Source organism: Neovison vison, chromosome 7, assembly GCF_020171115.1.
Source record: "Neovison vison isolate M4711 chromosome 7, ASM_NN_V1, whole genome shotgun sequence".
NCBI classification, from domain to species: Eukaryota; Metazoa; Chordata; class Mammalia; order Carnivora; family Mustelidae; genus Neogale; species Neogale vison.
Genome location: NC_058097.1, coordinates 107181318 through 107206922, shown reverse-complemented (window position 1 = coordinate 107206922; position 25605 = coordinate 107181318). Strand labels below are relative to the sequence as shown.

Sequence of the window (25605 nt, the reverse complement as noted above, 5' to 3'; positions counted from 1 at the left end):
GGCTCACCCCTGGGCCCCCTCCCTGCTAGAAGAACCCAGCCTGTTCCCCACCCCCGGCCCCCCCAGTGACTCCACACAGGCTCCATATTTGGGGAAAGACACCAAGTTGGAGCAGTCTGCCGGGGGCTGCCCGAGACATTCTCTGCGTGCTTTGGAGATGGAGCGGGTGGGGCGGAGCTGAGCTGCCGGCCGGGAAGCCGCCGGGAAAAGCCTTTTATGGGCAGGACCATGAAGGCCTCCCCTGCTCTCTGGACTTAACGCTGCTCCTTCCTGACTGCTCCCTGCCCCTGAGTTTGAAGCCGGGGGGAATTCAAGAGGGTCTGGCCAGAGAGAGGGGGAAAGAGCTGGGGGGATCGGACTAACCAGCCACCCTTTCCTCCTGGGGGTTTCGCTCCAGTTGGAAATAGGAACTAACTTTACTGAGAACCTACGACATACCCGGGAAATGCTTTGCAAATGTTCTCATTTAATCCTCAGGGCTATATCGTGGGAGCGTAATTACTAACCTCATTTTCAGATAAATCTCTTACTCAAGGCCACGTGGGTGGGGATGTCACGAGTGGCAGAAGCTGGGTGTCCCTGCTGGCCCCCGTGTGGGAAGGGAGAGGCTGGCAGACCCCCTCCTTCAGCTGTCCCACTCTGCTCAAGTTGAGAGTGTCCCGTTGCGGTGGGTCTGGACATCCCAGCTTTCGCTGGGGGCGGAATCTGAGGGCTCCGCGGCAGCTCAGTCGACCCTGGCCCCTAGCCGGAGGGTTTCTAAGGCCTGGCAGGGCTGAGACACCAGCGCTGGGTGGGAGGCTCCGAGGCTGCTATCCTTCCCTCCCTCCCGACCCTAGAGAACAGACTGGACTCCACCACTCCTGGAAGCAGACCCACTCACACCGTGGCTTAGAGCTGGTCTCAGGGGTCTGGGGAAGGGGCCCCCCCGAAGAAGGTGAGAGACTGCCAGTGGGGTCTCTTGGGCTGCCCGCTGTGAGATCACCCCACCCCTCTCCTACTGCGGCCTGACAGGGAGGGGCTAACACTCTCCGCCACACCCTGGACACCCTCCGCTTGGCACTGGGCGGTGGGCTGTGGAGGGGACGCCCACCGCAGCCAGGCTCCTAAGGCCAGAGCCCAGGGACAGAGCTGGAGTGCCCCCCAGTGGCGGTTGCTGGGAAGAGCAGGGAGGGGATCAGCTAGAGGAGGGCGGACCTCGGACCTCAGACCTCAGGTTAGGTCTGAATTCACCAGCTTCCTGGCCCCCCAAATCTTGGCCTCCTAGGCCTGTTTGGAACTTAAATCAACTTTCTAGGGTTGTTTCCAAATTCCCTCTTCTGGGAGCCTGCCTGCCATCCACATGCACACTTCCCTATCATATAATCCCACCTTGTGTTCCTTGGAGAACCAGCCCTGCCTCATTCTGCATTCTCCTGTCCATTAAAGTCACAGTCAGGGAGCACTGGCTGCACCCACAGCCTGCCAGGCTGGGAGAGGCTCAGGCCAGAAGGGAAGCTGGCTTGCCTTGAAGGTGAGGGGCCAGGTGGGCAGAGGCTGCTACCATTTGCCAGGTAAGGCGGCGGGGGTGGGGGGGAGCGGCGGATCTCAGTGGTGAGACGGCACCGCTACCACTTCTTCACTCCACCATCCTCTCTGCCCAGCGCCGTGCCTGGCACGGCACAGGCCCCTGGTACATGTTTCCTGAACTGATGCAGTTGCTCAAAGGGGAGAAGAGACACAGGGGACTCAAGGACACATGGGGAAAACAAGGGAGACTCTACTTTCTTGAAAAGAGAAGGGCAGACCAGAAGAGCTGGGAAGCGGAAGGCCTCTGTCCCACCCTCCCTCCAACACCTCCATTTGGAAAGGGGGAGCAAAGAGGGGCCTGAGAAGCACGTCTGGTTGTTTCTTTAATTGAATGCAGACTCGTTCATAGAAAACAGAAACGCAACCGTAGCATGGAAACAGACATTGAATGGAGTTCTGAAAAAAGATCCAGATCCACCTCCTCTCCCCAGTCCCAGGGAGAGCCATAAAAACAAGTTGGGCAGAATAAAACACATTCCCATCCCCAAGGCAGAGGCCCGACCTGACCTCCCCCAGCCTTGGCATCTGGCATGGACCAGGTAGGGTATGGGGATTGAAGGACCACAGCAGCCAGGGGCCCAGAGCTGGGGCAACTCAGTGTAAACTCCTACACATACGTGTGTGTGTGACTAACACAAAACTGGGCCGAAGACAGGACGGAAACACGGAAGACAGCCCTGGGTCCCAGAGTGAGGCTGGACTGGGGACACTGAGGGGAACATGGTGTCCCTTCCTGAGCCTCCTTCTAAGATAGGCACTGGGGCTCCCACGGCTGTGAGGAGGCAGGAGGAGCTGGGCGCCTTGTATCCCCCTCCTTTGCTCCTGGACATTCTTGGGCAGCGTCAATGGCACTGAAAGGCCCCCAGATGGGGCTTGGCAGGACGGAGGGCTGGAAAGAAAAAGGAAGGGAGGGGGGGAACTGATCTCTCCCTCCAATCCTGGTGCCAACGTCAGTCTGGGGGCTGATGGGATAGGAAGGTGACCTCTGAATCCAACCCCTCAGACCAAAGCGACTCTCCCACGTGGACTGATCCTTACTACTACAGAGCCAGTCCCAAGCACAGTTCAGAGGGAGGAGACAGCACTGCCTGCAGCCCCTCTTAGGCCTTAGCACCGAAAGCCTGGCACCAGCTGGCCAGCCTCCAAAATCCTACACCCCCATTCCTCCCGACTGAAGCGGGCAGTGATGGCAGTCGGGGACGGCCCCAAAAAGCAGTGGGGCCCTGGTGCAGGACAGAGAATCAGGCCCAACCAGGCCCTGGACTGGAGCTCGGGAAGAAGAAAGGGCTTGGGGTCGCAGGCTCCTGAGGAGGGGAAGGACGGGCGGAATGCAAGGCGTGAGATGGGCAGGGCAACAACAAACACTCTCTCCTTCCTCCTGAAGAGGAACAAACGGAGAGCCAAAGGACAGGGCCCATGAGAGGCTCTCAACACTGAAGCAGCAGCCATTGGCCAACATCTGGGGTGTTAGGGGAGTGGGCCTCCTCCCCAGGAGAGGATAGCCACAAGGCTCACAGCTCCCCCCACGCGGTCCCAGGCCAAGTCTGGGCCAGACCTCGCGGGCCCACCACCACCCGCGCTGGGCCGCAGGGTGAGGACTTACACCCCCAGAGCTACAGAGGCTCTAGGCAGTGAGGCAGAGGAGCTCGGCGGGCCCCCCCGTGAGTAAAGCAAGGGGCCTGGCTCCCGCTAGAAGACGTAGATCTTGTCCCGCTGCACGGTGTCAAGGTCGTCGTCCAGCGTCAGCAACACCTGTGGGGGAGGACGACGAGTCAGGCACAGGCCACGGGGCCACCTCGGCCTCTACCCCACCCCTGTGCTGGGGCAGGACAGCCTCACAGACCAGGAATGACCCAAACATGGCAATGGAGGAGAGGAAGTGCCAGATGTCGTGGTCGTCAAAGAAGTCCAGGAGGATGCAGTCGCGGTTGTGCTCCCGGGACTCGGCGGGTGTTTTCTGGGGAGGAACAGGGAGAGCTGCTTGGGACGCGCCCACCCAGGCCGGACCAGACCCGCCTGTGGCTGCCCATGGCCAAGCTGCGGCCCGTGCCAGGCGCGAGCGCACCATCCTCCCAACTCAACCTTGCCCTCGTCTCCCCCAGCTAAGAATGGGCTTTTTGTGACAGATTTCTCCCGGAGGATGCTGGCTTCTGTCCTTTCCTTTCACTTAGACTCTCCGTCCTCCTAGTCTCCTGCCCTATCTACGAGCAGCAGGTTGAGTTACCTAAAGATGCTAGAAGACCTCGAAAGCCTCCCACCTCGGGTCCCGGCCTTGGCCTCTGCCCCTCCTCTCATCGGCAACTCCGGGCTCACTTGTCCTCCAGAGCCTCACCGGCAGGCCACACAGCCCTCCGCGCCGCCCAGGACAGAAGGCAGGACTGTGCACCCCGACCTGCGGCACTCTGGGTCCTCCCTGCTTGCCATAACCCTACCCTACTAACCCTGACTAGACATCACTGCATCTGGGGGCCGTCCGTGCCACATGCTGAGGCCACTGAGACGACAACCATCCTGCCCTCGGGACTTCAGTCTTCACTCAGCCCCCAAATTCGTGCTTTCTCTGACCCCAAATCTGCCTCGTCTAGTTCTGCCTCTTGTCGTGAGTCTGGTCCCAGCATCACTGGGCCACAGGCCCTTTCTCATCATCCAAGGCCTTGTGAAGGCCATGAGCGAGGTCTGCCTCTGCAAGGAAGCTTTCCTGGACCTCCTAACTCTGTCCTCTGTTTTCGGGTCCATTCCCTCTCCCGTCCTTGCCTATCTGCTTCAGCTTGTGCATCATATTGCAAAGAGCAGTCCAGGAACCGATGGTCTCTCCTGAACTAGATTCTAAGTGCTTCAAAGGCAGAGACCCAGCCAGACTTGGTTCTGACCACAGAATCGAAACCCGATCCATGGCAGGTGCCTGCGAGGCCAGAGGGGAGAGCCTGGCACTTCCGGCTTCAAAACCCAGCTGTGCCACTCATTGGCTGTGTGACCTTGGGCGGGTCCCTTGGCCTCTCTGAACCTCAGCGGCCTCCTAGGTAAAACAGGGGTTGGGGGGGACAGCCCTATGCTGGCCTGTTGACCATCAGGAGGGTTAAGTGAAAAGGTGGCTGTGAAGGGGCGGGGTTAGCGCTCACAAACGATGTTTATGAAGAGAAGGGGCCCTGGGTGGGCTCAAAGGGAGCCTGCGGGTGAGCCCCAACCTCTTGGCAGCTCCTCACCTGCCAGGTGCTGAGTCCCTGGAAGAAGAAGAAGAGCGCGAAGCCCCACACCACGGACGTGCACACGATGCAGAGCAGCGGGATGAGCTTGATCCGCTCCCCGCTGCGGAGCTGCGAGAGGGAAGAGCAGCCTGAGGGCCAGACCCTGGCCTGGCCCATTCCCCGCACTCCACCCTGCCCTTTGTGCCACTTCTCAGCACACAGGATGGATCCTTCGGGAAGCCTTCCTAGATTCGCACCCTCACCTTGTGTAGCTACACAGTGTACGTGTCCCACGCCAGCAGCCTGGGGTCCTCACCCCTATGCCCACCCTGGCTAGGCCCCTAGGTGCGCAGATCCCCATGCTGGCGGGGCACGTTGGCCGGGGGCTCTCCTGGTGCAGAGGCTCCTCTCACACCAGCCGTCGGAGGCCCCCGCCTGTGCAGACCTGGTGACCCCCGGCTCAGACCCCCCGCGCATTGCACGGGGCTCTTGCCACCCACAGGGTCACTCCTGGAGGAGGGAAGTCTCTGGATGCAGCTGGGGTACATGCAGGAGACTTTAGCCTCTCCCCTCCTCAGACCTCATGGCAGAGTTGAGGAAAAACTCCCCCTCTCAGTGCTAACCGAAAGCAGGCCGTGCCTGGCTCCATCCCACAAAGGCAGGCACCTGGTGATGGAGGCCCAGCACTGCTCACCTTCATGATAATGTAGAAGGCGAAGTAGAGAAGCAGGTTGCAGATGCCAATGGCCAACAAGTAAGAAGCGAAATCATTGGGGCGCATGATGAGCCCGTAGGCAGCTCTGGCAAAGGGAGGGAGAGCTGGTGAGGCCAGGGAGGGCCAAGAGCAAGGAAAGGGCTCTCCCTCACCCCTACCCCACATTTTATGATGACGTGAGGCTGGGTTCAGAGGCCCACAGAAATGCTAGAACCCGAGGTGCCAACATTTCTCTCCTCAGCTCCCATTTCTCATGCCCAAAGCTGAGACTTTGTTCATGGCCCCCAGGGCAGCCAGTGGCTAGCCCAGTCCCCAGCTGTCCGCCCAGCCAGGCTACCACAGGCAATGGCCAGACTCACAGCGACCAGTTGATAATGTTGCCCATAACCAGCAGCACCATGCGGTCCTGGAGGGAAACAGAGAAACGAGGACTGAGAGAGGGAGAAAAGTGGAAGAAGGCCCAAGTCAGCCGCTGCCCGCCCTCCCCTGGGCTGTCAACGGCGCCCCGCCCTCCACCCCAGAGGGAGGAGAGAAAACAGAGGAGTTGAGGAGGGCTGGGGAGAGGCCGGTACCACGTAGAGGGGCCCACTGCACTGCCGGATGCAGTCTGTGTAGAGCACGTGGAGGATGCGGCGGCAGATCCCTGAGTCTGCAAGAAGGGACAGAGCTGACGGGCACAGGCACCACTCTCTCCCAGCCCCTGGCCCATGCCAGCAGAGAACCCCAGGCCTTCGGAGGGCATGGCTGTGCCAACCCTCATCCAACTGCTCCCACTGTGATTCTTCCAGGGCCCCCAGCAAGAGGGCAGAACCCAAAGTCGGTAGTGAGTGCGGGTCCCCAAGGCCACCGACCCCTCCTTCTGGGGGCCCGGCTGCCCTGACCCCCACACCCTGCCCCGGGCGGGCCCTCACCCAGCTTCCAGCGGCCCATGTAGTAGAGCTGTGTGCTGAGGAGCAGGGTAGCAATGATGTGAATGACCGAGAAGACGACCCAGAACGCTGTGTTCCCTTTGCCGAAGACCTGCCGGGGGCCGCCACAGGCAGGGCTGAGGAGGCGCCGAGGAGAGCCACTCCCCAAGCCCACCCTTCCTCCCGAGCAGCGGGGCTGGGGCTCTCCGGGCAGGCCCAGGGAAGGCACCTCAGGGACGGGATAGGGGGTGCGTGCGGGGTGGGTACCGCGGGCCAGGGCCTCACCACGCCCAGCACGGAGAAGAAGATGACAATGGCCAAGCAGGCATAGGCGCTGTAGGCACTGGCGTTGATGTCTGGATGCCGCTTCTGGTAGAGCTTCAGCATGCACAGCCCGGCAATCATGTACATGAACGACGTGTCTGAGTTGGGGGACAGGAGTGTGAGCCACAAACACATCCACCAAACTTCAGCAGTGAACTCCCAGCCCAGACAGCCTGGGGGGCCAAGAAAGGCCCAACGCCTTCCCATGGCCACAGAGCAGGAGGGCAGCGGGCTGAACGCCAGTCCCTTCACTGTCCCTAGGACAGGACACTGCGGCCCCACTGGCTGGCATCCAGTCTGACCTCCCCTGACAACAAGGACAACATAGCCTGAGCACCCTACAATCAGGGACCAGAGCTCAAGTATGTTCCTTGTCTCGGCGTTTATCCATGCTTTTCCATAGAAAACACTCAACAAAGGAATGTGGTAGCACCCAGCTGCCTTTTTTCTATAAAACTAGTACATGTGTGCCCACAGGAAGCCCAGCTCTGGAGTCTCCCACAGGGGCTGAGTGTTGGGGATCCCCGCCGGGGACCCGGGGATGGTGGAGGACCTCAGGCAGGTCCCTGCTCTCGGTGCAGCCAGGGAAGCAGGAGGCTCCTCTCACCAAACTGGAAGTTGGTATAGTTGGGGCAGACGTGATAGCAGGCACTAAGCAGCCCCTCCATCATCAGCGCTGTGCCCATGGCGTAGAACAGGCCAAAGTGTTTTGGGATCCCACATTCCTGTGGGGAGAAGGGAAGGGAAAGAGAAGGTGAGGCAGGAACGGGGAGGGGAGGGATGGAGGGACAGAGAAGGGGAAAGAGGGACGAAGGGAGGGACCCAAAGAGGGGGAGCAGGAGAGAGGAACGGTGTGGCATGTGGTGGGGCATGTGGGCCGGGCCACGCCTGCTAGAAAGAGCCTGGAGGCGGGGAGGCCTCTGCGGCAGGTGCTGTCTCACCAGGGCGTAGAGGTCGTTGCGCAGCAGGGCCCGGTTGTGGTTGATCTCCCGCTGCAGGATGATGAGCAGGAAGAGCAGCCCCAGCAGGATGTACCCCAGGTTGCTCAGGATGTTGTTGAAGGCGCTGGAAGGAGGGACAGGGGCGCATGGCCTCGGTCCTACCTGCGGCAGGTGCTGGCGGAGCCCTCCCCGCCTCCCCCGCCACCCCCAATCCCTAGCTCACTCCCGAGGACCCCCACCTGAGGTTGCCCAGTGGGTGGGCGCAGAGGAAGTTGTAGTAGCAGATGTCCTGATTCCCAGTGACATTCACCACCTGCAGCAGGGCACGGCGGCGGGAGGGGCTGCTGAAATACCTGACTTGGCCCGGAGCCCAGGCGAGAGGGAGCCAGGCCTGGGCCACACCACGCAGTCCCACGTGGCAGGATGGCAAAGTGCCACACAAGCGGCTGGCCGGGCCAGCCCTCTCTGGCACAGTCCCCGCCCCTCGCACTACGTGGAGCCCAAGATCACGGGGCATGACCATGACAGAGGGTCTTGCCTCACAGGCCAGAGAAAAGGGAAGAGAAACCAAGGCCTACAAAGTCCTATGATCCTAGTTGCGTAAACCCCGCAACAAGCTGGGGAAGGTGCCGTCACCGTTACTGGACGGCCCCATTTTGCAGATGAGAACACTGAAGCTCCCTGAGCACGCTCCAGGTCACCCAGCCCGTGAGGCAGAGTTAGGCTCTGAACCCAGGTCCTGTGACCTATGACCTGTGCGCACGCCAGAGCCCCAGGCTGGGACACTTGGCAAGGGTGCTCTGCACGGGCCCAGGGGAGCCAGCCCGGCCTCTCACCGTCTGGTAGGTGATCACCAGCTGCACCACCGGAAGCGCATAAAAGACCGCGATGGTGGCGATGTTCCTGTGGGGTGGGGGACAGCGGTGAGGAGGCCGAATCCGAGACACGGCCACGCCACCTCACCGGTAACAGGAGGCCTGGCCCATTCCACCCACTCACCAGAAGTAGATCTGGTACTTCTTCCGAAGGACGCGCTTGTCCTTGCGTGCCAGGTCGGCCACGTAGAGGTATTGCTGGGGAGAAGCTGCAGTGAGCCCCGCTTTCCCACTGCCCGGGAGACTGGAGAAGCCCCTCTTGCCCGGGTTGGAGGAGGACAAGAGAATCCCCCCGCCCCTCCCACAGGCCATAATTCTGCAGGGCCCGGCTCAAGGCCACCCCCCTGCTGTTGGCCGGTCAGTCTGGCAGGGCTGGGAACGGAGTCAGCCTCTCCTGGGATCGATGCTGCTGCAGCTGAGCTCTTTCCCTTTGTTCCCCTAAGATGTCGCCCCAGAGGGAGACGTGCTGGGGCCTGAACACAGAATCTACTTTCCTTGGGAAACCCATGGCCAGCGCCAGCCCACAGGGCATCGGACCTTGGTGCGAATGACATTCTTGTCGGAATCGATGTCTGTCAACGTGTCGTAGTCATCCTCTTCCACAGAGCTCATGGAGTCCAGGCGAGGCCGAGTGCCCACGGGGTCGAGGGAGCGATCTGGGGTGGGCAGGAGGAAACAGTTAACCCACAGGCACAGAACCCAAGGTCTGTCCCCACCCACCTAGGGCAATTGTCACAATTACTGGGCGATGGGCAGAGGCAAACTGTGGGCTCAGAGCAGGGGTGGAGGTGAGCTCAGGCCCAGGGCAAAGGTATCACAGGTGCTCCTAAGTCCTCAAGGGGAACAAAGGTGGGTTCTGGGAAGAGGCCACCAAAGAGGGACCCCTCCAGCCCCGTCCCCCTCACTGACATAGGACTTCTAGGCCAGGACCTGAGCAGACCTTGGGCCCCAGACGTAAGCAATAGGACTGAATTCGGCAGAAGTCATGCTGATTAGGTGCCCAGCTGTGTGGGTTCTGAGAGGGCATGGCCTTGGCCCCCACTTGGTAGACACCCAGTGGGCTCTGGGGTACAGCAAGGGTGACACCTGCTCCTGTTCTTTTCTGGTGCCTTCAGAAACTTCCTCCGGTTACCTTGCCAGAGCGAAGTCCCCAGAGGCCAGGACATGATACCCCTGCCCATAGGCCCTACCCCAGCAGGCCAGGGAGTGAGGGTGCTGGCAAACGTGGCAGCAAACCAGAACATCTGGCCTAGGGGTAGCTGGGGTGCCAGTCCACCAGCATCAAGGCCAATGCCTGCTTCTCTCAAAAGACACAAGAACGGGCAATTATTGGCTTTAGATAGGGAAGCCATGCACAAAGCGTCTCTCTGGCCCTGGAGCCTACCGGCCCCGGTCAACGGCCCTGGCAGGAGCAGATTGGCAGAGCAGCGCCCCCCCCACCCCACAACTACCCATGGCAATGCACAGCTGCCGCATCTGGCCAAAGGGGAGGCGCCGCTTGAACTGGTCGTGCCCTTCAAAGGAAAGGGAAAGTTACCGGGAAGTGGGGCCAAGGAAGAGAGCATGAGAGGGGAGAGGGGCAGGGAGCCAGCAGCCCCTCTCCTGGTGCCAGCGTCTGGCAGAAGAGGCGGGTGCCCGTCACCACGCTTCACCCAGCCTGCTCCAGCCCTGCAAGGCCCCGCCTGCCTCACTCACCCTGGTAGCTGTAGGACAGGTCTCCAGTGCCCGTGCTATCCCCCAGGCCGTCTGTGGACCCGGAACTGTTCTCTGCGGGGGATGGGGCATGGGACGTGGTGAGGTCTCGGTGGGAGAGGACGGGGAGGCAGGGGTCGGGAGGGGCCCCGTGGCCACTCTGCTGCCTTGGAGGTGGAAGCCCAGGCTGTGAGTGGGCAAGGACAACCTCTGGCATTGACACGTACCGAAGGAGCCGTAGTTGTAGCCCTCATAAGGGGAGCTGCCAGGGAAGGAGTCGGCGAGCACCCGAGGGTGACCTGCAACGAGAAATCAGGGGCCCCTAAGCTCTGGCAGCAGAGTGGGGCCCACAGCCAAGAAGAGAGAAGGAAGACTCCAGAGCAGAGACACGGAGGGGCCACGCAGCAGCAAAGAGTAAGCACCTATCCTGACAAATGCACTTCCTCCCACCCCACCAGCTGCCCCAACCTCCCACGAGGGGCCCCGAAGAAGCCTTTGCCATCCTTTGTCCTCGCTCCAGAGACAGTGGTCAGTGAACTGATGTGTCTAAATGACCAGCTAGGACAGCAAGCACGGGCCAGCCCGGGTCCCGCCCAGACCCCCTGGTGCATCCCCTCCCTCGCCCATTCTGGACCTCAGCTCCTCTGCCCACAGCCCCTGGAGCTTACCAAGGAGAGAAGCTGAGAGAGAAGGTCCCAAGCAGGAGGGAGGATAGACAGAAAGGGAAGGAGGGAAGAAAAAGAGAGAGAATGAAAGGTTAATAACCGCCCCCGGACTCTGAGCTGTATTGCCTGAGGCGGACAGACAGTGTAGCTAGACCCAGAGAATGAACTGAGTGGCAGCCATTAAGATGGGCACGTTAGGGTCACAGGGGCACAAGAGCCCAGTCCCGTTTCCATCTGTAGAGTGTTAGACCCGATCTGAATACCCAGAAGCCCCCAGCTGGCCTTTCCTCCTCCAGCCCCCAAGGGAAGCATCCAGAAAATCACAGAGCAAACTCTGCCCTCCCTGCCCAGGCCTCCGGAAGTACCGCTTTCTGGGCAGGCTCGGTCCATGGCCACCAGAAGCGTCTTCTTCCTCTGCCTGCAGGAACAGAATCCAGAGGCAAACCAGAGGAGCCAGGATGAGGATCCCTCCTACCCTGGACTGGCCTGCTTCCACCCTCTCCACCCATAACCCTGTCCTCTGTCTGTGACCTTAAGGTTCCTCCCAGGCTGGGAAGCAATGTGGGGTTTCCTTGCTTGGGTAGAAGGTTGAGGGCAGGTGCTGGTTTCCAGAGGAGAGGCCCATGGAGCACTGACCCTGAAAGGGACCTGCCTTCCTATACCCCAGGATGGTGTGGAGCTGGGGCCCTGGGCTGGCTCAGATCCTGCCAGGCCAGCTCCCCTGCTCGACCCATCCCAGAAAAGGGGGATGCCCAGTGGCCCTGCTTTACCTCCAGTTCTCCCAACAGGCCAGGAGGATGGTCAGCAGATAGAAGGAGAGAAATATGCCCAGGCAAAAGAGCATACCACCAACATAGGCCTCCGCTGTTGTGGGGGGGCAGAGAGGAAGATGAGCACATCAGACCTTCCAAGGATGCTTGTCATGGCACACAAGGGCCCGACAGGGTGAGCAACGGGCACTTCCCCGAAATAGGCCAAATTCTGACGTGATTCCTGTCTCTGCTCCTATTGCTCCCTCAGCTAGAATTTTCTCCACTCCTTCTTTCTCACAATCTCCATCCTGTTTTCTTTTCTTTCTTCTTCTTTTTAAGGTTTTGTTTATTTATTTGACACAGAGAGAGAGAGAGAAAGAGATCACAAGTAGGCACAGAGAGGGGGGACACAGGCTCCCTGCTGAGCAGAGAGCCCGACCTGGGGCTCGATCCCAGGACCCTGAGATCATGACCTGAGCCCACTGAGCCACCCAGGCGCCCCCTCCATCCTGTTTTTAAACACAGCTTCCTTCCAAACACAGCTCAGGGGCTGCATCCTATAGGAAAGTTTCTCTGTCCTGGGGTCCCAGTGACTGTCCTTTGCCCTTCACAGCTTCAGCACACTGCCCAGAAGCGGGCCCCTGTTCTTCAGACAGGAACTCTGAGGACTCTGGCCAGTGCATAACACCTGGCACAAAGACGGCGCTCAAGAAATATTTGCGGAATAAAGATTTCCTACAAGACAGGCAGCTTCTTTCCCCTCCCGTTACAATCCCTTATTTTTAGGTTCTATTTTCCAGTGTACAAAGGGCTCCATTCAATCACTTGGTAAATATTTATCGAGCATGACTAAGGGGCCTAATACTTTCTGGCTAATTTTGTGCTAAACCTCACAATTTGGTGAGACTACTGGGACAGATCCATCAAGACAGAGAGACAGGGAAACTGAGGCTCAGTGAAACTGCACGGCTCACAAGGGGTGAAGAGAGAACTGGAACTCAGTACTTCAATTATTAGTGTCTGACTCTGTACTACACCACCCTGGGACCCACCCCCCATCGTGAAGTCTGCCAAGAACACTCCCCCTTCCAAGCCCACCAGTCTGCGTGTAGGAACCCCCCCCTCCACTGGTCTGAGAGGAAGAGCCTCCCTCTTCCTCACTCAGCCACCCACACTCACACGTGACTGCTCGAGATACCACCACTGACAGGGTTTTCTGGCGGTGCCCTTGATCAACCGGTTCATCTGGAAGCAGAACGTCAAACAAGAAGCTGCCTGGAGCTTGGTTAAAAAGTTTGTGGGACCAGGCCTGGGAGAGTCCGGGGCCAAAACCTCACATCCCGGTGGACCCACCCATCAGCCACGCAGGTTCTTCTACCTCCTGGGGAGCGACCGAGCCCTCCCCACCCCCGAGGCCCAGGGTACACCATGTACCTTCCACAAAGGGGTAGAAAGGCAAGGAGCCCCCGCAGGCCTGGTCTTCGGTCTTCACCACCACCACCACGTAAAAGCTATTGCTGGGGAAGTCTTTGCGCTGCAGGATGATGATGGGGATGACAAAACCATCATTGTCGTCAACCACCGTCAAAATCAATCCACAAAATGCGCACTTAATTTTATTTAACCCGCACTAGGGTCCCTATGAGATAAGTACTAGCGCTGCCCTTATTAGGCTTTAGGGTTACACGGCCAGCAAGTGGTACAGCAGGGTTACCTGCTCCAGAGCCCAAACCGCGACCACGTGTCACCCAGGTGAGCACACGTGTGCACGACCCACCAGCAGGGGACCCACGGGCGCGCCGTGCGGTCTGGGCATAAGCCAGGAGGAAAAGTGGAGGGGCCTGCGCCCCCTCAGTTGCAAGACTGGATGTTGTCAGATGAGTGTGTGGCTTCACCCGCCCTGCCCCCAGCAGAGGTTTCAGCCTTTTTGAGGGCAGCACTCAGCAACGGCCAGGAACTTTTTCTCAATCTCTCTCTCTCTCTTTTTAGAGCTTACTTATTTGACAGAGAGTGATTGAGCTCAAGCAGGGGGAGCAGCAGGCAGAGGGAGAGAGAAGGAGGCTCCCCAATGAGCAGACAGCCTGATGCGGGACTGGATCCCAGGATCCCGGGATCATGACCTGAGCTGAAGGCAGATGCTGAACCGACTGAGCCACCCGGCGCCCCTCCTTTTCCCCCTCCTAGCTCTCCTTACAGTGAATGAAATAGAAATGAAAGCCAGAAAGGGTTCTCTGCTCTTTCCTACCCCACAAGGTGATTGGGAAGATGATTCAACCCTCACATAAAGTGCAGAGCCCCAAATCTGAGGGACTGGCAGGCCAAGACTCAGTCTTATCAGTAGGGTAAAAATGGGGGCAGGGGTGAAGGCGCAAGGGTTTGGAAGGCTCATCCCCTGGCTACATCTCCTACAGGGTCATGCACATTTCCTACCTGCACAGTGATGGCAGCCTTCTTGGTCATAGTCTGGTACATGCCGATGAAGGCTACGTTGTTGTCTAGGTCATAGACAGGGCACTACAGAAGGAGGAGGGGAGAGGCAAATGGGCAGGAACCCAGGCCCTGGGCCCCCTCTTTAGCAGTCCTGCTCCCCGCTGGTGGAGAGCAAAAAAGGGCAGACCTACCAGGACATCCTGGATGGAGATGACTGAGCAGGGGAAGGCCTTGTTGGAGGTCACCTTGACAATCACTGAGTCCACTCCCTCTGGGAACTCATACTTGAAGTACTGAGGGCACAGGAGGGCAAGGAGAGCCCCATCTCATAAGGATGCTCTCTCTGTCCCTCTAGAAGGGAACAGTGTGTATCCTCTCAGAGTTGGGCAGTGGAAGCTCTCGGGGGAGAAGGACCCTGACCCCAAGCAGCCCAATTATATCACTCCCCTCAACCTCAGCTGGGCACTCACAATAGTGTCCCAAGAGGCAAGGAGGAAAGGTGGCAGCCAGACCCCATGCCTCTGCACGTCCACCTCAGGGCCAGAGCTCCTATTTCCAGAAAGTCCGTCCATGGCCAGGATGCAGTCAACCTGGGACTCCCAGCAGCCAATCTGGGACTCTGCTGACCACTCCCGCTCCCATGTCCCCGCTTCTCCCGAGGGCCAGCTGCCAGACAGATCTTACCTGGGGCTGGGCTGCCGTGGTATTGAAGCTAAACTGTTCCCCAGTCCTGGAGGGAGAAGAGCCCCCCCATCACGGTCACTCACAGAGCCTGGCAAAGAGGCCAGGCCCATGGTCCCCTGGGATGGCCCTTGCAGACCTGAGCACAAAGTCGTCCATCCGGCTGACCCGGAGCTGGTAGGTGGTGTTGACCGGTGACAGGGTGGACACGTCCACATAGAAGAACTGGACCTCGGACTCATTCTTGGTTGGGGGCTGGCAGAGAGTCCGCTCCACCTTCTGGTACAGGTACTTGCGCTGATACCTACAGCCCAAAGCAGAAAGCAGGACATTACTACCGTCCCAGCCAGCAGGCCACACCACAGGAGCAAGGCCCTGACTCCCGATCTCTGGTTTCCAACATCTACCTACTCCTCCCCCAGCGAGGCTGACAAGCTCAGCTGTCAGGCTGGCCGGCCTGGCCACTGAGCAGCCCTCTGGTTCAGGGAATGGGGACGAGAAACAGAGGGGCTCCAGGGTGGCCTGAGGCCCTGGATCAGGCCCTAGGTGAGGCTCTCCCCCTCCCTGATCCCCAGGTCCTACTCACAGCCCTCGCAGGATTAGGGGCACCTGGAAGGACACCACAGCCTCCTTCTGCCGGACCACGAACAGCAAAGGAGCCCCCTTCTGCTTGTTCAGGACATTCACAGACACACGCACGCCTTCTGTCTGCAGAATGACATGGAGACGCCCCTCAGTCAAGCCTGCGGTGACTCCACCTCTGCTCCTTGGGACACAGGGCTCCAGAGACCATGAGCTCGTCATGCCAACCACTTTGTTCTCCACCCCCAACCACCCCAGTCAGGCTGGTCAGCTAGCTATGCCCCTTCTGCCAGAGCAGCCTCAGTCTCCAGGAGGGATCTGCTCTGAGTTAGAGGAGAGGCTCTTGGAAGAGGGCTCATGCTGGCTGGCAGACATGTGCAGGACAATGGGACCCACACAACCACAGGGCCTCACTTCCCAACAGGAAACACAATGGAGACTTTGGCCAAAACCAGGATACCCCATACCTATCCATGTTCACGGGATATACTTGCACAGGGACACGGGGACACAGGAGAGCAAGAAGTGTTCCTCAATTTTCTTCCTTGTGAGCCAGGAAGTCCCCATTCAACAACTAATCTGGGGGCTAGAGCCAGTGGGGAGGTGGGGAACGAGACTGTTGAAAGCTAAGAAAGCCAAGTTCTATCCTTAGCTCCGACCAAGGGCCAGGGTTGTGGAGAAGTCACTTCACACCTCTGAGCCCCGATTTCCCCCTCTGTAAAATGCAGACACTCTCATTCTTGGTGCATGGAGGAACGTACAGTGGGAGCTTAAGAAAATCAGTCAATGGATCCTGGCAATGCTTGTTACTGGGCTGCTGAGACCCGAGCCCCAGGGCAATGTTTCCCAGAGGGGTAGAAAGTAACTCTCAGGATGACCCCAGTTATGGGGGAGAAGGAAGAAAGGACTCCAAGCAGGAGGACATCAAACTTCAGAGAAACAGGCACTAAAGGCAGCTGCTGGCAGATCCTGCCCCATTCTGAAAAATAATCACACTGCCACGCTCAGCTCTACCACTTCTTAGTAAATGCAATCATGGAGAGAGCCAGGCAGGAGACCACAGAGCCAGGCTCCAACAGTTCTCCAAATCTCAGCGCTGTCCGGGGTCTAGACTTCCTAGATCTAGCTACAATCACGCTTAACACGTGGCTGGGGAAAAAATGAAAGAGAAAGTCAGGGTGAGGTAGATTCCCCATTGGAGACAAGCTTTCTCTCTCCTCCCATCCCACTTGGAGTTGGTCTTTTCTCCACCCCCTCTGACTGAACAAGGCCAGCGGGCTTTCTAAGGCAGAAAGAGAGTGGGAAGTCCTGCACTCATCTCCCTGGGGAGTCTCAGCTAGAACTTGGCTAAGCAGAGCCTTTCAGTCAGTCTGTCTCATCTCCTTGGGGTTTTGTGGGCCAAGCCCAGTAGCTAGCCTGCTTCCGCCTACACCCAGGCTGTGGGGCTGTCAGCTTTGGGGTGCTGGACCAGCCCTGCTCAGAGCACAGCTGGTGGAAAGGAGGGGCTCAAAGAGAAGATGGGAAGGAGACAACTTTAGAAACTGTCCAGTGGGAGCCTCAGAGAAACTGGTGGCAAAGCAAGGAGGACTGGTCAAAAGAGTCCACTGCGGTTCTGGGAAAACGAAACCCAGTGGGGTGCCGCGTTCATGGCCCCCTAAAAGAGCAGAGGATTGACTGACTGGCAGAGCGCTGGTCTGCTCACCCACTCACCACCAGCCCCCAGCCCGGCCCAGGCCAGCCCTCACCCGGTTTCGGGTCACAGTGTGGTTGAAGGTGTAGATGTTGACCAGCTCGCTGTTGACCTCATCCACGTAGGTGCGCTCAAACTCGGCGTCTTTCTGCGAGACGTTCTTGGGCCCCAGAACCCCCAGATGGCTCTCGACCGAGGCCACCAAGAGCGCCAAGAAGGGCAAGCCCAGAGCGAACATGGCCCCGGCAAGGCGGCAGTGGCGGCGGCGGCGACAGCGGCGGTGGCGGGGACGGCGACAGGCGACAGGACACCTCCGGGACGGGTTGCGGCTCTGGCCGCAGCTTCCAGCATCTCACCAGGACCAGAACTTTAACCCCGGCCTGAGATTAGGAAACGTCCCCTCCCCGGAGCCGCAGAGACGCTCCCAGGGGGCCCGGCGGGGATGGGCGGCGGGAGAGGGAGGGGAGGGTGTGGGGTACGAACCAGCTCGCGAGGGGCTGAGCGCGGCCCGGAGACCCCGCGGCCTCCGGCCGGGGCCGTGAGAGCCAGGGGGCGGCTGGTTGCTGGGAGCTAGGAGACGCCGGGGAAAGGGGAGGGAGGGAGGGAAGGAGGAAGGGAGGGAAGCCGGCGGCGGGGGCGGCCGGGAAGGGAGGAGGGTCTGAGGGTGAGGAGCGTGAAAGGTGGCAGCGACCCGACGCCGCGCGGCGCGGCACCGCGCGTTTTCCGGGGCGCGGGCCCTTTAAGGGCGGGCGGCCGCGGCGGCCCCCGTGCTCGCTACTCCCGGGACTGCGCGGTGCCGTGAGGCGGTAAACAGCAGGGCTGCCGGCCCGCCCGCTGACGTCAGGAGAAACTGACACAGATTTAAAGGGCCAAGTCCCGGATTGGGCCTTAAAGGGGCCGCAGCCCTCCAGCTGGAAGCCATCTGGAACTCCTGTCCCGCTACTACCTCCTCTTTCGTAATCCTACCCATCTCTGGAAGCGCGCTTTGGTTGGAATAGATGGATGTCTCCGTGAAGGATCTCCAAGTACTGGATTCTTGTTGACAAAGACTTCTTTGCTCAACGTAAGGATCCACCTCCATCCTCACCGCATTTACCACCGACATCCTCCATCCTTGGGCCATTAAGAAAGGAAGAGCTCATTTAGGAGGACAGGACCGGCGCCTTCCCCCGGAGGGATGGCTGAGGCAAAACTACAAAAGGAACCTCTGTGTCCTCTCACCTTTTCCTGCAGCGGCCTCAAGGCTTCAGGGAGGCCTGGACGCTTGCAGGGCTTTCTCCTCTTTTCTGCAGAGGCAGCTAAAAGGCTCATTGAAAGACAGTAGCTTTCAGTATAAATCGATAAAAACTTCTCTACAAAATATTTTGGCCTGTGTTTCAAGAAGTTTAAAGAGCTTTACTCTTTGACAGAGTAATTTCACTTTGGGGGCTCTATCCTAAGGAAATATGAAATACAGATTAAAAATGTATAGACATGGGCGCCTGGGTGGCTCAGTGGGTTAGGCTGCTGCCTTCGGGTTGGGTCATGATCTCAGGGTCCTGGGATCGAGTCCCCCATTGGGCTCTCTGCTCAGCAGGGAGCCTGCTTCCTCCTCTCTCTCTGCCTGCCTCTCTGCCTACTTGTGATTTCTTTCTGTCAAATAAATAAATAAAATCTTTTTAAAAAATGTATAAGCAGGACGCCTGGGTGGCTCAGTTGGTTAAGCAGCTGCCTTCAGCTCAGGTCATGATCCCAGCGTCCTGGAATCGAGTCCCACATCGGGCTCCTTGCTCCGTGGGGAGCCTGCTTCTCCCTCTGACTCTGCCTGCCACTCTGTCTGCCTCTGCTCGCTCTCTCTCTGAAAAATAAATAAAATCCTTAAAAAAAAAAATGTATAAGCAGTAATGCTTTTGATTGCGATATTTGTAACATAAAGCATAAAGGAAACAACCTAAATGTCCACAATGAGGAAATGGTTAAAAGTGCTATTATGAAGCCATCCAAAATGAAGCTTAAGACTTTAAGGAACAGGGGTGCCTGGGTGGCTCAGTGGGTTAAGCCTCTGCCTTTGGCTCGGGTCATGATCTCAGGGTCCTTGAATGGAGCCCCACATCAGACTCTCCGCTCAGCAGGGAGCCTGCTTCCCTTCCTCTCTCACTGCCTGCCTACTTGTGATCTCTGTCAAAAAAATAACTAAAATTAAAAAAAAAAAGACTTTAAGGAACATGTCAACAGAGAACACTCACAATATGACACTATATCAAGAGTATGGTTTTCAAATATGTAGGCATGCATAGAAAAGCATCGAGAAATCTTTGAATTACAGATGACTCTTAAAATGACATCTATCATTTCATCTAATTCCAAAAGTATAGAAAAGTAGCAAAAAGAAAAAAAAAATCACTGGACTGTGGATGGTTTCAAAATGTTTTTAGATCTTTTAAAAGTGTATACATTTTGGGGTGCCTAGATGGCCCGGTCCTTAAGCATCTGCCTTCAACTCAGGTCATGATCACAGGGTCCTGGGATCAAATCCCACATCAGGCTCCCTGCTCAGCAGGGAGTCTGCGTCTCCTTTTCCCACTCTCCCTGCTTGTATTCCCTCTGTCTCTCACTCTGTCAAATAAATAAATAAAATCTTAAAAATAAATATTTATATTTTCTAGGATACACATGGATTTCTAAGACAAATAAGATTTGTTTAAAGGAAAAGAAATGTAACATGGCCACCTCTGACATCGGCAGACACCCGGATGAAGCCACCTGGGCCAGAGACTTGTGGGAATTCTCTTCCTTCCAAGATTCCAGCAGCCGCAGCTCCTGCCCCTGCCTTATTCTCTGGGCTTTGTTCCAAAAAGGACTATTTTATCTCATAGCCGATTATAAATATTTATTCATTCGTGCAATAAATACTTAATGGGCACCTACTATGTGCAGGTACTGTTCTATTTATACTAGGCAAATGGTATGTGCAAGGATTAGACCTGGCCCCCTGCCCAAGCATTCGTGCTTGAGGATGAAGATCAAAATCAGGCTGCAGGATCTGAAGAAGCCTGGAAAGTCAGACCAAAGGGAAGCTTAGCAGACTCCTGGACCAAGCCTTCGTTTTACAGACAGTAGAGTAGGTAATTTATTAGACTCCAGCACATTTGGACAAATCCGAATTGGAGGACCCTCAGGATAACAGGAAGAGTTTTCATTATAAGCCCATGCAGTCCCCAGAAGTTTTTATCGATTTATACTGAAAGTCACTGTCTACAGTGGATGTAGAATTTCCACATTCCAAGTGAATTCCACTTTCTCTCTCATGGTGACCTCCTCCTCATCTTGCCAGTAAATCTGGAATTCTAAGAAATACTCCCATTCTGAGTTTGAGCTCCCCACTTAGCTTGATGTAATTTGACTGGTTTCTGGAACTTTCCTGGGTACTGTAAGAACCTCTATTCTCAGCTATAGGCTGGTTGGTCCAGGTGCTATATTGAATAAGCCCAGGCTGGGGGCACTCCAACTCTCCCTCTTAGGCTTTGGGGCAAAGCGTGCCCTCCCACCCTGCCCGGCCTGTTTAAAATGCATATCCAGACATGACTTCCAGTTGTTGAGTTGCAGTCTCTAGAAGTGCAGCCCAGGAATCTGGGTTTTACAAGCACTCCAGAAGCTTGATGTGCACAATAGATTTTGAGAACCCCTGCTCTGGGGCTAGACAACTGGAATGGGGACTGCTGGTATTTGTTTGCTCCCTTTCTTCTAGAAGTATCTTAGGAGAAATCTGTCTAAATAAACCCAGAAGGGATCCTTCCCTTTTGCAAGGGCTCATGGTCTTAACCTTTGAATCCTCAGCAACGTCTGGGTTGGAACAGGGCTGGAGGGCAACAGCCCCAGACTTTCTTGTGGTTCTCAGGTCTGCGGAACTTTCCTCAGCCCTTCTGCACGCGCCCCCCCCCCCCACCAGGGAGGGAACAGCACAACCCAGTTATGAATAGATCTTTTCTCAGGTCTGGTAGTGCTGAGAGAAGGCCTTTTTGTTGGCTATAGCAGTTAGCATAAAAGAAGAGCAGTGCTGGGTCTCAAAACCAGAGAGCGAAGGAGATATCAAGGCCTCAGAGCAACCCCCTGGGCCTTCTGTGCTGGTCCCGCTACTGCATTATCTGCCACCTTAAACAAAAAAAAACCCGACTCCAGCCCTGGCAATGAGGGCAGGGTGGGGTCACAAGGCTCAGATGACTTCCTTCTACTTCCCTGTGCGCCATCCTTCCAATCCTGAGTGCAGAAAGGACCTAAAAAATGGGACCATTAACCAGGGAGCTGACAAGATTCCCAGTTTTCCATAGAGGGTAGAGTGGCTGTGCCTACAGGTAGGTGGCAGGATCAAACCCAACATTAGAATTAAGTAACTTTTACCCAGAAAAAGAAAGTTACACAAGCAAGCCCTCTAAAGGAAGTGGACTTGAAGTTCCCTATTTTCATCATGACCATAAAAGGGTCTCAGTGTATCCAGGGGGAGCTCAAACAGAATGGCCCAAGAGCCTCAGCAGCAAAAGCACTGTATAGCCCTTCTTTCTCTCCATTGTTCAAGCACTGTTCTTTCTCAGGGCTGCCCTTGGGTCTGGTCATCTCTCTAAGGCTTATGAAAATGGGATGCACATCAGATTAGGGCTCAGAGTATTTACTCCGTCATTCTGGGGCTTTGGTCTCAAACCTGTCACATGGTTTCATAGTACTATGGAAAAAGCAAGGACTTTGATGTCAGAAAGTTCTGTTTTAGTCCCTGCACTGTGCATCATGGTGAAATTAAACTTTTGGAGCCTTCCAGAGTCATGGCTTATGTCCCTTTACCTCCTAAATGCAGCACAGGGGAGCTGGGCTTGGCTGCATGCACCATCCTGAACTACTGTCTCAAGAGTAGGAGGGGAGTCAAGGGAGAGCAGTTTTGACTGAGGGGGCAAAGTTTCTGCCACAGACAGATCAACCACTTTCCCTTTCCTGGGCTTTCACCGTTCAGACTGAGAAACATGAACAATACATCAGGCCTCGCATCCTTGTACCCTGTGGCCGTGTGCTGGAATCAATGTCAGAGTTTTGCAGGAAATGAAGCTGGTCAATCAGGCAGCTGAAAACAAGGAGATAAAAAAATGGACCAACTCAAATCTGTCTCCAAAGATCACTGATTAAGAATAAGCCATCCTCCTACCTCAAGAAAGCTTGGGTGTCCAGCTACGAAATCAGAAGACGCAACTCAAGAAGCTTTTCGTCCTCTCTGGCTGTTATCTACAGATAACAGAGGCAGCTTCTCAGCCCTTACTCCATGTTGCTCTCAATAATAGAAAGGGTTCCCTCTCTTTACACTCTGGCTCACATACAGGCCACCTCCCATAGCTTCTCCTGTTACCTCCCTGGTCCTCTGAGCCTTCACGACGGTGATTCTCTCATCCACGACACCTTTGTTCCTCTGAATCAGTCTTTTTCTTCAGTTTCACTTTTCCTATAAAATCCGTCTTACTGGGGTGCCTGGGCGACTCAGTCGTTAAGCGTCTGCCCTCAGCTCAGGTCGTGGTCCCAAGGTCTTGGAATCAAGCCTGGCATCGGGCTCCTTGCTCAGTGGGAGGACTGCTTCTCTCTCTCCCACTCCCCCTGCTTGTGTTCCCTCTCTCACTGTCTCTCTCTGACAAATAAATAAAATCTTTGAAAAAAAACAAAACAATAAACTATCTTATTAATTCCATCTAGTTTCAATCAAACAATTCCAGAAAATGTGTCAAAAACTTTTGTGATGGGTATGTATGGCATCTAGTTTTTAAGTGACTTTTGTTGATCCTTATTAATAACCTGCATTGTTCCTCACAAGCAGCAGTGTAGTATCATTGAAAGAACAGGAAGTGCAGTTGAAAGATTTGTATTCTGATTTTGGTGCTGACGGTTGGCTAGATGACCATGGACAAATCACTCAACCTTCTGTTCATTCATCCTTTTGTTTATTCAATGCCTAGTGTGTACTAGTCACTAAGCTGGGTGCTGGGAACACAGATATTTACAACACATTCTCTGTCCTTAAGAATTCATAATCTAACAGTGTGGACAAATGGGTAAGCATATAATACAGAGTAAGTGCAATGATAAGAGTTACACAAGGTATTATGGGAACTCAGAGATGAGAGATCTAGTACAAACCAGGGCTGGAAATGAGGGAAATCAGGAGAAATCAGAAAACACCCCAGGAGGTGTCCCTAAGGGGGATCTGAAAAGATGAATAGAAGATGGTCTATCAAAGGAATAGGAGCATTTTCGACAAGGGGTCTTGACTTAGAGCAAAGTCATAGACTCAAAGTTCAGTGCTAATGGCACAAGGTTCAAAGGGGTGGGAAGATACGCACTGAAGAGGGTCAGGTCATGGAGGGCATAGGATGTTCTACCTAATGGCTTCGACTGCTAGTTATTGAGGAGCTTACCACAGTACACTAACGTGTCCTGAAGGTCAACGCTTGAGCAGTTTGCAAAATGTCTTTTGAGAACCTAAAAGCAATAGTATAAAATCAGGCCAGAGTAGAAGATAGACCATGTGCTTATCAAACATCGAAGACCTTTGCTTCGTGGCTATGTAAAAATACGTTGCCGAGTGAAGATTTCACCCCTGCAATGACAGGAGAAAAGTAGGAGATGGGACTCTCCTGCTGGTTTCGTCCAGTCTTTCCCCAAGTGGGTGCTGGCGAGGGAGCCTTCCCTCCTACCCACTTGTCCCCGGCCAGGGAAGCTCACCTGGCTAGTAGTTTGGACGCGTTTAACAAAGGGCCTGGGCTACGTTCACTGCTGCCTGTGACTTCAGGGGAACCAGTGCGCTGCTGACAAAGGCAAAGCCTCCAGGGGAGGCCAGGGTAGAGAAGAACCTGGTGTGATTAGACAGGGGAGGAAGAGGACTAGAAAAACAGAAGTATCTTGGGATCTCCATATTCTCTTCTCTTCAACTCAGTAGCATCACTGTGGTGAAGAGTGATAAAGTAGATGATACAAAAAACACAGAAGCTTGCAGCTGCTAAGAAACATTTTAGTGGCATAGCCGTCTGCTGTAATTACTGCTGGCGTGGTTGGTCGTTAGTCATCAGGTTGGGTCCTGATGGCCCGGTTGAGTAACTGACCCTTGTTCTACTATCATTACTGTGAAGAGGTCATGCTTGGGTCAGGCTGCTTTAGACTGGGAGGCAAAGATGCAACGTGAGAGCTGAGTCCATGCTCAAGGTTCCTGTCCTGAACTCATCATGTGGTCACATGATGTTATGGGCCTGAGGCTACTGATGCCCTTCATCCAGCTCAGATGTGGTGGTCTACAGCACACAACCAGCCTAACCTGCCTGTGCAAACAGTCCGGACTCACGGGTAAAGGGCGACTACGAGGAGGCAGCTGTGCTTTCTTAACATCTCTGTATGAATGAACCCTCAATGTTTTCATCTACCCTTGTGGTCCCCACCCCCCACTCCTCAGCACATGGAAGCTGGTAACTTTCTATTTTGATTTATCTTTTTGCCATTTGACTATAGTTTCCTGTTTCCTTTAGATCTTAAACGTCATTTACCCAAGTGTCTGTCAGTCCTGAACTTAATGGACATGTTAACAGCGAAGCAGTCTTTGAACCCCTTCATGTGTACTACCACAAATTCTTGCTCCATGAACAGTTTCACTCTACTGCTGGTTTCAGGTAGAAAGCAAGATGGCCAGGTAACGAACTTTAAATAAATTCTAATAATCATGTGGCTGTGTGGAGGACAGAAGGTAACGGAGTATACCAGCTGCAGAAAGTTCTGAGGGAAGCTGCTGGCTTGGTCCAGGTGAGAAGATGCTCGCTTCATTCCCAGGATCTTCAATTGAAAGGAAAATAGGAACGTATCTCTCATGAACTCACTATCAGAATCTACAACTAGAAAGACAGCCCAGATTGGATGAGAAGTGGCAAGGCAAGGACTCTGAAATCCGGTTTTAAAGCTGGGTTCAAATCCCAGCTCAGGCACCAAAATTATAGGACTTCTTAGATGGATACCATCCATCTTTCCCTGGGCCTCTCAGCCAACAGCAGAAAGGGGATGGATACACCTACATAATATTAGTAGGACTTTCTCCCTAGATGGCCCAAGAACTCAAAATACTCCAATTAATTTGAGGTACTCGAGTGCATGCTGTGGGGGGGGAAGAGTAGAAGAGTTACTTTGAAGTATAAAAAAGGAAACTGATGATTATTAGTGTGAGGAATAGAGTGAGAAACAGTGGAAATTACAAATTCTGAAGATTGAAATTAGGAACAAAGACCAAGAGGTTAGTTTAACAGTTTAAGAATCAGTTCTTTTTAACTGACAGATACGCATAAGCAATCTGAAATACTTCCTTTGACAACTTCCCCAGGTGCCTAGTTAGGGTTCCCTGTATCTGCTCCTCCCATCCTTCCCTCCTTCAACCCTGAGATGTGGTGACAGTCAGCCCAGTGCATTCAGTTCCCTGGAAAAGCGGCAGGATGTTCTAAGTATCCAATGGGCTTGTGATAAGGTTGGGGGGTGGGGTGGGAGGGGGAGGCATCCCCTCCCACCGCCCCCCCCACTGGAATCCAGACTCTGATAAAGGAGACAGAAAGACATAAGCAAG

General features: G+C 55.4%; 1 protein-coding gene across 4 annotated transcripts; it reads right to left on the bottom strand.

Moving 5' to 3' along the window:
• Nucleotides 1-1876: 1876 nt before the first annotated feature.
• SIDT2 (SID1 transmembrane family member 2) lies at nucleotides 1877-17465 on the bottom strand. Of its 4 annotated transcripts, XM_044257905.1 has the most exons (28): nucleotides 17062-17465; nucleotides 15321-15442; nucleotides 14874-15038; nucleotides 14738-14783; nucleotides 14245-14346; nucleotides 14054-14137; nucleotides 13058-13157; nucleotides 12803-12868; nucleotides 11642-11735; nucleotides 11237-11289; nucleotides 10875-10886; nucleotides 10434-10505; nucleotides 10210-10281; nucleotides 9966-10028; nucleotides 9052-9170; nucleotides 8639-8712; nucleotides 8476-8542; nucleotides 7879-7952; nucleotides 7640-7763; nucleotides 7306-7423; nucleotides 6660-6796; nucleotides 6378-6486; nucleotides 6039-6115; nucleotides 5826-5872; nucleotides 5446-5551; nucleotides 4770-4880; nucleotides 3410-3523; nucleotides 1877-3318 (listed from the first exon to the last, which is right to left on the bottom strand). In XM_044257905.1, exons 1-28 carry the CDS (start codon nucleotides 17242-17244, stop codon nucleotides 3256-3258), a joined length of 2574 nt encoding a protein of 857 aa, XP_044113840.1. In that variant the 5' UTR covers nucleotides 17245-17465; the 3' UTR covers nucleotides 1877-3255. The 4 variants fall into 4 exon arrangements, with proteins under 4 accessions (XP_044113840.1, XP_044113842.1, XP_044113841.1 ...); XM_044257907.1 differs by lacking the exon at nucleotides 9966-10028; XM_044257906.1 differs by lacking the exon at nucleotides 10875-10886.
• Between the last annotated feature and the right edge of the window lie 8140 nt (nucleotides 17466-25605).

Bases quoted from the DNA above. Each gene is read 5' to 3' on its own strand.
- SIDT2 (XM_044257905.1), bottom strand. From the start codon at position 17,244: ATGTTCGCTCTGGGCTTGCCCTTCTTGGCGCTCTTGGTGGCCTCGGTC. The intron at 13,158-14,053 runs GTAGGAAATGTG...ATCATCCTGCAG, and splicing joins AGGCTGCCATCACTGTGCAG to CGCAAAGACTTCCCCAGCAA. The intron at 8,543-8,638 runs GTGAGTGGGTGG...CCCACCCCACAG, and splicing joins AAGTACCAGATCTACTTCTG to GAACATCGCCACCATCGCGG.